We start from the raw sequence: 8,989 nt of genomic DNA on the forward strand, positions 1-8,989 counted from the left end.
ACCTGGAAAAACTGCGAACTTGTCACTGCTGCCCTGCGACAGCCAGAGCTGGCAAGATGCAGCCATGTGCTGGGCAGCAATGGCTCTCTGCAGCTCTGCGAAAGGTCCCACAGTGCCATAGCATAGAGACTGTAATTCTTTAATGGCTCTTGTGGAATAGGATGTAACTACATAGCTGAACTGAGTGTGGAGTAATATGTGCCCAGGCATCCTCCCCCCATACTTCTACAGGCTTTCTGATTAATTAGTTGATTAAAGAGCCCCTGAGCTTCCACTTGAAACAGTGGTCCATATAAATGTCCTCACTGTCATTTAAAGACTGTAAAAATGCCCTTAAAGTACTAGTTAAGTCTTGTCTCACTTTGTTCCCTCCTGCTCAGGGACATCAAGTATCTGGTATTGCAAGGAAAACCATACACTTATCATGGGACTGTCTTGTAAGGAGAAGTTGGTGACAAGCAGGCTGGGTTTCAGGCCTATCAATGATTCTAAGGCAAATGTGTTCAGATAAAAAGATCAAAAAAAAAGGAGAAAGTCCTCTGTAGCCCCCACTTCCAGGCCTATAAACCCTTGTGCCTGGATCCGAGAGTCAAGCATGATCCTTCCAGTGAGGGTGCTGTTCCTGGCTTCTTTCCCTCCCTGTATTAGTTCTAGCCAGGCTTGAGCTAAACCGAGAGTGCAGTTTGCTCAGGATCATAGCTGGTGTTGCTGGGTAGAGTGTGCTCAGCCTGGCTCTCCCTGCTAAGCCTGCCAAGTAGCAGTTAGTCACTGAACAAAACCCCAGAAAGGGCGTTTTCCCCCCCAGTGTTGCACTTGACTTATTGAAGGAAAATAAATCTTCAGCAAAGGCAAAAGCCTTTTCTAAGCCATCTGAATTTAAAGTACCAAGCCTCAAGCTGAGTCATTGGGAAATCCACATACTCATGTCTTGGGAGATCTCAAATCAAATACTCATCTCCAAGTCAGTGCCCTGCATTCTCACAGGCTTGTTCTGTATAGGTGGTTGGCTTCCTGGGGAATGGCAGGAATTGTCCTCCTGCCCAGCACCAGCTAGAAGTGTTCTGCCTGTATTTGCCAGCACTTCTAGTGCAAAAGTGACTCAGAGCCATTCGGCCATTCAAATGCCCCCACCTCCCTGGTCTCCTCCTATTTGTAAATCCAGCTGATGCATCAGAAAGCCTTAGTCTGCAGAGCTGTGAATTTCTGAGAAGGAAAGCTCCATGTCCTTACATGTTTGGAGTAAAGAAAATATTAAATGGGCCTGCTAAACCTCTGCACACATGCAATTCTGCAGAAGACTCTGCCCAGCAATTTCCTGGGGTTTCTGCTATTAGACAGATTTGTGCTTTCTAACACTAATGTGCAGCAGCCAGGCACAGAGGACGTGGACCCTGTAAGTTTGCAGTAACAGAGCCCTTTTTTCTTCCCCCAGGTTATCCAGGCTTCCAAGCTGCCACCTACGCGAGTCGAAGTTACACTGGCATTGCACCTGGCTACACTTACCAGTTCCCTGGTGAGTGGTGCTCCCTGCTTGGTTTTTTGGTCTGCATTCAGATGATGGGAGTCCCTGGCATGATCCGTGACCCAGGCTCTTCCCCTTTCACCCTTTCCCCGTTTGGTCTTTCTTTAAATTGGAGACGGATGTGGAAGGGGGAGGGGAGGAGCCCTGGAAGAGGTGGGAACAGCCTGTCCTTCATTAGGATTATCCTCACACTCCAGTGGCAGGAAAAGCCCAAGGCTGCTCTGATGCCCTTTATGTTAGCCTCCTCCGTAGGGCTGCTGCTGTGATACAGAAGGGCCCCTGCAGCTCTGCCTGTCTCGCTGCCTTTGTGTATGTCTGTCTCTCTTTACCAGAGTTGCCACCACTCTGAAAGTAGCACAGAATTTTAAAACGTGCCTTTCCGTGGGCCAGGAAACTCCTAGGTACCCAAAATGCAGGTGCCTACGATGCTACGGTTGTGTTCTGAACAGCGCCTGGACCACTTGCAGCCTCCAGAAGACGTGCTGGGGCAATGGGCTGCAGGTCCCCTGCAAACTGGGTGGTTTCAATCCTCCAGCCCTTCCATGTGCTCAGAACGTGGGCTCTGCAATCAATGGCTGGAACCTGTTGTACTGCAGCTGCTCAGAGCTTTCTGGGGCCTCTTCTCCCTCCCGTTCTCTGCAAGGCAAGGGAACGAAGCAGAGCACGCTCAGGGAAAAGACTGCCTTGCTATTTTCTAGACAAGTGGCAACTCTGAAGCATCCCTTCCTTATTCCGTCCCTCAGTGTGATGGTTTATATATGAAGTCTTGATGTTAGGGGCTGGGAATGGGAAATTTCCTCTTTGCCTGAGGCAAGCCCAGGCTGACTGTGGCTGAAAGTTGCTGTTGCCTCCTAGCTGTCTGGAAGCTCTCCATGAATCCAGTTTATGGGCCTCGGTTGTAGTGGCTTCAAGTGCCTCATTGTAAACCCATGTCCAGACAAGTGTGGCGCGTACTGAGCACCCACTGGCATGGCAGCCGAGAGGTAGGATTGGATGGGTCACAGAGCAGTGCTCCAGGGCAGACCTGAGGCTGCAGAGTGAAGCTTGCAGTTGCCCTGCCTTGGCCAGATTTATTCTAAGGATAAATGGATCCTTTCAGTCTCCAGGGCAGGAGTCCAGCACCTTTCAGCACCGGTTATAAATTAGCTTAAAGAAGGCACTGGCCTGGTCGCACTCTGGCTGCAGGCTGCTCCCCCAGCGGACCCTGGCTGCTGTCTCTCTGGTGGGGCACTTGACAAGTTCCTAAGCTGTCTTGCATTTCATTTTTAGAGTTCCGTGTAGAGCGGACCCCTCTCCCGAGTGCCCCCGTCCTCCCTGAGCTCACAGGTCAGTCCCACTCATTTCCTAAACAAACAGGCTGGAAGGGGAGAAGGGGGATTTGGGCTGTTCCAGTGGTGTTGCTGCTCCACAGCCTTGTGCAGTTAGACTGGAAATGTTCCTTATTTCCTCTTCCATCTGTACGAGCTCCATCCAAAGCAGGGGCTGGAAAGATGGAGAAGCAATCAGGAGCTGTGTGTGCCTCTGAGAAGGGCAATGCAGGTCATACCAAATGAAGGCATGTAATCCTTAGATGGCCTTTCCTGCTGCTTGCCTCATTTTTAGCTCCTCACCACAGAGTGGTTGTAAACCAGATCTGGAAGACTGCAGAGAGCAGGGTGACTTCTCAAAGGTCTACAAATGACCTTAACCTGAGCTGCTGCAAGGATGAGATTTGGAGTGCTGGGAGGAGGGAGAGGGTGTGGGGGCACTCCTGGTTACTCTAATCCCATTTCCCTGTGCAGGATGGGCTGCAGGGAATGCTCTCCCTGCTCCAGGTGGTGCAGCTCCCCAGCTACTCCCTCACGGGCTTCCCAGACTGGAGAAGCGAGCATGGTGGGACTCTACAGTAAAATCCCGCAGTGCTCATAGGGAATTGTGGAATGAAACGGGGTCAAAGACCATTCTCCAGGGACTAGCACTGGCTCAGTGTCCTTGCAGTGCAAATACCCTCTGGATCCTCAGCCCCTGGGTTGTGTGCAGTATGTTCTCTCTAGGTGATGCTCCTTCTGTCGACTTTCCCTTCCACGGCCATGTTTTCCCCAGCTCTGTCCTGTCCGCGGTTTCTGTCGTAGAAAAGCAGCTTTGTGTAGCACCCTGCTCCCTGTGTGCCATCTCATTTCCGTGGTGTTCCTCCCCTCCAGCGCTTCCTTGTCCCCACCTGTTTCAGAGTTTGAACCTCTCTTTGAAATGAGGGTGTGGGAAAGCTTCCTGAGAAGCTCTCCTGGAATTATCAGTTCAAACAGGCTAGAAAGGGGGTTTCTGTGGCACAGAACTGTGTCGATCCTCGGGGAGTCTCTGTTCCTGAGGATGCTGAGGTTGGCAGCCACCAATGAACAGATTGCCTGAGGGAGGTAGGGGGAGACTAAATCCTAGCTCCCTCTTAATAAAACCCTTCCCTGACACCATGTATGAAGCTCCTGACCCCCACCTCTGAGCCTTTTGGTTGCCAAGCAAAGGAGATGTGGGCCCAGTATGTATTTACATGTGTCTTTTTCAGCAAAACCCATAAAATTTGTAGAGGAACATTGGTGACTTGGCAAAAGTGCTTTTTTCTCCAAGGTCCCTTCCTTGTGCCACTTCCTAGTGGAGGTGAATTGCTGGGGGCCCGGCTGTCACCAGCGGCTGGGGTGCACCAGGGCTCTGTACAACAAGAAGTTATTAATGCTGCTGTCCTGGCCGGGTGCCACGTTAGCTTACAGTCCTGAGTGTCTTGCTGAAGTACCAGCTGGGGATCATGGCATTCTTCCCTTCCCGTTACGCTTACCTACTGTTAAACAGTCACTGTACAGCCTCTTGGCTAGCCCAAGAGCTGCGGTTCCCGTGTATAGGCTGGAGTTGGTCCCACGAAGGGCAGGGCCCCTTCGTTCCTACAAAGGCCTAGCGAGCTGTGCAGTGCTCAAGGGCCCTTGTGCCTTCAAGTGGATGCGTGTGTGTAAATGGGCTGCACTTTATGGGCTTGGCAAGTGGAACTGAGATGAGGGGATGGCACAAGCAGGGATGATTGCTCCAGCATGCAGGGAGCTAACATGCAGGTGCTTTGTCATCACAACACAAACCTGGTGTCTCAGTAGATAGACTGCAGAGGCAAGAAGGGTTGTTCCTGGAAAAAGATCTGGCATGGTTTTGAGAAGACCTGGCCTCCTTTCTCAGTAAAACAGCATTCATTCAGCTGTGTGTTTGGGACTTGAAGCAATGATGGGGCAGGAGAGTGGCTGCCAGCAGCCTTTCCTCCCCAGAACAGCATCTTTGGGGGTGATGCAAAGCAGCAACATGTTCACATTGGCCCAGGGCCTGTAATGAGCGGCTAACCCAGATATAAGCCTCATATGACGTTTGCTTGAAACAGGCTGGTGCCTGCTACTAAATATTCCTGTATAAGCTAGCCTGGGTTTCAGCCTTAATGCGATTGATTTGTTCTGACCTCTTTTTATGGTGCTCTAAACAGAATCACAGTGAATTTCACATTCGAGCATGAAATGCTGACCCAGTCATTTTAAGGGCAAAGAGAAACATACTGGCTAGATGCCTCCTGCCCTGAGGGCTGGACGCCTGTGGCAGTAGAGTTGGGAATTAGAACTGCTACATATAAATTAAGACTTACTGTTTTAATTAAGCCATTTCTAGTTCCTGATCCCTAGGTATATGTTTTCTGCTCTTCTTCAGTGAACGGCAAGGGGTTGAGCAGTTCAGGAGTAAAACTCAGAGTGGGGAGGATGGTGTGTCTTGAGAAGAGGAGAGAAATAGGGAGAAAGAGGCTATTAAACTGTTATTAAAGAATAGTTCTAAGGGTCAGAGAGGAGGGGCTGAGCCACAGGACACTATGCTGCCAGCTGCTGTGTTTCTCCGCATTTACAGCCAAAATCTGGATCTGTAGCTTCAGATTAACTGCATCTTGCAAGCTAAGTAGTGACAGGATACATCTGAAATTGCCTGCTTCTGGTTCAGCTCTTCCACATCGTGCCCCCAGCTGCTCCAGGGTGTGGGATTAGCAGAGCATGGCTAGTCAGTTTGCCCAGACAGTCGCTGTGCAAAAGGGTACCAATAAATGCAGGGCTGTGCACTCCCCTATTGTCATCCTCGGATGTCCTCTGTGGTGCACTAAGCCGATACGTCTGTGTGGGCCTGGTATTTTGCAGCAGGAAAGGAAGGCTCCTGTTGAGGAGTTTCCCGTGTAGCCGCAGTGCCCCTGAGATGCCTGTTCCCTCTTTTCCAGCAATCCCCCTCACTGCGTATGGACCAATGGCAGCAGCAGCAGCTGCGGCAGCCGTGGTGCGAGGGACAGGTAACTGCCACTTTCCTCCCCAGCGCGGTGTCCCATCACGGAGGTTTGCAAGGGGCCACGGGAGGGGGGTGGGACGGGGTTGCATTTTTGGGATCTTCACCCTGTAGTTTTGCTGCCTCCCCTAGGTTCCACCCCCAGTCGCACCGGTGGATTTCTGGGCACCACCAGCCCTGGGCCGATGGCAGAGCTTTATGGAGCCGCTAACCAGGACTCAGGGGTCAGCAGTTACATCAGCGCTGCCAGTCCAGCCCCGAGCACCGGCTTCGGCCACAGCCTAGGGGTGAGTGTTCCCTGTCAGGCTCTGCGCAGGGGGAGGAAGATGGAGAGTGGCATGGCCAGGGGAAGGGGCTGCATCTCCATGTGGTGATGGAGGTGAGCAGCAGTGGATGGCTCCCTCTCAGCCCACAGCCTGCTTTCTGGTTAAGAAATACCACCCACCACAGCATCTGCCACGCCACCGCTGAGCCCCCGACCACAGACAGAACGTGCAGGATGCAGCAGGTCACTTGGGGCCTGCACCTGTGGGCTCCGCTGGCTCTCCCTGGCCACCACGCAGGGTCCTGATCTCCAGACCTTTCCCTGATCTCCAGACCTTTCCCTGATCTCCAGACCTTTCCCTGATCTGGCACAGACTTCCCAAGAGCCCGTCTTGGCCCTGATGCAGTGTTCGGCAGGGTGATGTGCTCTTTAGACTTGGCACCTCCCAGAGAAACCAGGTTTCCCAGCGTCTGGGCCATGGCTGAATTTGTTGTGGTGGTAATTCTCCTTCACTTTTGTTTACTTAAGAGTGGGGTTTGATTTCTTTGCAGGGTCCCTTGATTGCAACAGCTTTTACCAATGGGTATCACTGAAGCTGGGGACGAAGAAGGCAGGAGGTAAGAGACCTTTGAACAGGAATGGGTAATGAGAGAAGTTCTGAGCTGGCCCCTGTGCTTGGGCTCTTGGCAGGAGCTGTGGATGCTGCTGTAAGGCTGGCTGGCCTGACCCAGCCTGCGGGAGGAGTCCTGTGGCCAGCCTGGGGCTCTCTTCAGCACCAGGGGCTTGGCAGGTTGGGTTTCTACTTTACGCTCCCCAGGCTGGGAGTGCTGCAGAGAGATTGCTTAGTGTCTGGGTACAGAGGAGAAGGAAATAGGAGCACCGACAGAAAACGAAAGGTCTGCAGGGTTAGCCAGAATCACAACCCAGTGTTGATCCTGAGACAAGTTTGGCTCACCTGTGTGGCTGGGGAAGCCTCCTCCATGCAGCTGGTTGTTCTTGCTGCTGCTGAGACGACTGTCTCTGGGAAGCGAGGTTTCTCCTTGCCTACCTGCAAGAAGGACAGAAAGAAAATCTGTCCGATCAGTTCTGTTTCTGGTCCTCAGATGTGCCCGTGAGGGAACTGGTGGATGGTCTCCCTTTGCTTTGCAAATGTGGCTGAAGTTAGCTGGCTTAAAATTTTAAAATAAAAAACAACCCAAAAAACAAAACAGGTTTTCAAAAAGGAGGGCAAAAACTTGCAGGGAAGGGTGTCCAGACAGGAGCCCATGGCAGCCTGGCAGGGCTGCACCAAGCTGAGCGCTGGAGCCACAGCTGGACCCCGCTATGTCACAGGCCTCCCGGGGCCGGGAGTGCCGCAGGTCTGGACAGGCAGGCTGCACGGCATGTGGGGCCCTGTCTCCCAGGCCTGCACCTTGCCATTAAAGACAGAAGCATCTCTGCCATGCCCTGTCGCTGTGCCAGCGAGATGCAGAGCAAGTCTGCACTGGGGCAAGTTTGGATATCAAGTATTTCTGTTGGATCACACCGGAAGAAAACCCCAAGGGAGAAGCTGTTGGTTGTTCTAGATCCTGTCCCTTCCCTCCCCTGCTGTGTCCTGCAGATTCCCCAGTGACCTAACCGAGGACAGCGGCTGGAGGATCTGGTGAGCCTCGGGGGATGAGCCAAGGTTACCTTTTTCTTGAATCAAACTGCACACTGCTGGCTGGCTGCCAGGCTCCTGCCGCCCTGCCCTGATCTCTCCCTTTGACCAGACCACACTGGACTGAACCTGAGGAGATCATCTCGCTTTCTTACTAACCACCGACGGTTTACGCTTCCCCCCTCCCTGCCCCCAGCCCACCGATTCTTCTTTTATTTATTTTATTAGCGGTTAGTTTTATTTTTTTATTTTATTTTTTTATCTTTTTTTTGGGGCTACCCCTTCTTTTTGTTGTTTGCTCTTTCCCGAGCTAGTAGACATATTTTATGAATTGGCTTTGTGATTGTGTTAGGTAGTTTTTATTGAGGAGTATTTTTATTTGGCTTTGAAACTGTTTTGAATATTTTCAACTCTGTTGTTGTTGTTGTCAGTGTTTTTAAAGCACGGTATGTAACAAGAATGCAGTTCTGAAGGAAAGAAAGAGACACAGAGCAAAGGCTGAGAGGAACTGATGTATTTCTATTTTTTTTTAAAGAAACTGTTTTTAATTGTTTCTGTTTTGTAAATGTGAGGCTTTGAAAAGTGTGAAACTCCAAGGATCTGAAAACGTTGGACATCGCTATGGAACAAAACAAATGTATATTTTGCTAAGTGAAAAACACTATCCTTACAGCTGAAAGATTTTTTTTCCCTAGGTTTAGTTTTATGTGGGGTTTTCTTTTTCCTCCTGTATAATATGTAAATATCGTGAGCTGAACCTGGCTGCCGCCTGCAGCCTGGCTCCAAGGAGCAGCTCCAGGTCCTGGACTTGGTGCCGCAGTGTGAGCAATACTCTCCAGCAGAATCCTGACAGGACTCCGTTCTTTTTTTGTACACCTTTTACTGTAAGATTTTAAGACCTCTGATGAGATGGAAGGGGGGGTGGGGGCGGGGGTGAAACGTGCTGGCCATCGGCTGTTTTGCTGAGCGGGTTAAAGCTGCTTCCAATTGCTCGATGTACAGACTCCATCACTGGGCTCCGTAGCGCCAGCCTCTGGTTTGGCTTTAGGTAAAGGGCTTTACCGCCATTGCTTGTCTTGGTTACTTTGAAAGGAATTCACTCTCCAAACACTATCGCTTGTGTCAAGATTTCCTGGGAAAGGGGGTCCTCCTCCAGAGGCGAGGGTATCGGAAGGGGTGTCAGCCGGGGCCAGGGGGAGATTTGGGTGGTCGTTCTCTGAAGGGCAGGGTGGTGGGTTGGGAACTCATT

General features: G+C 51.3%; 1 protein-coding gene across 4 annotated transcripts in view; it reads left to right on the forward strand.

Moving 5' to 3' along the window:
• Positions 1 to 7,772, forward strand: part of MSI1 (musashi RNA binding protein 1) — a 29,056-nt gene extending 21,284 nt beyond the window's left edge. Inside the window, exons 10-15 of one of the 4 annotated variants that reach the window (XM_075110623.1) lie at positions 1,433 to 1,513; positions 2,792 to 2,848; positions 5,775 to 5,843; positions 5,969 to 6,123; positions 6,653 to 6,718; positions 7,702 to 7,772. In XM_075110623.1, coding sequence (XP_074966724.1) covers positions 1,433 to 1,513; positions 2,792 to 2,848; positions 5,775 to 5,843; positions 5,969 to 6,123; positions 6,653 to 6,694 — 404 coding nt within the window. In that variant the 3' untranslated portion in view covers positions 6,695 to 6,718; positions 7,702 to 7,772. Of the gene's footprint in view, positions 1 to 1,432; positions 1,514 to 2,791; positions 2,849 to 5,774; positions 5,844 to 5,950; positions 6,124 to 6,652; positions 6,719 to 7,701 lie in introns of all 4 variants that reach the window. The other 3 variants (XM_075110622.1, XM_075110624.1, XM_075110625.1) reach the window with 3 other exon arrangements.
• Positions 7,773 to 8,989: the final 1,217 nt, after the last annotated feature.

The sequence above is a fragment of the Phalacrocorax aristotelis genome, chromosome 15 (assembly GCF_949628215.1).
Source record: "Phalacrocorax aristotelis chromosome 15, bGulAri2.1, whole genome shotgun sequence".
Classification (NCBI taxonomy): Eukaryota; Metazoa; Chordata; class Aves; order Suliformes; family Phalacrocoracidae; genus Phalacrocorax; species Phalacrocorax aristotelis.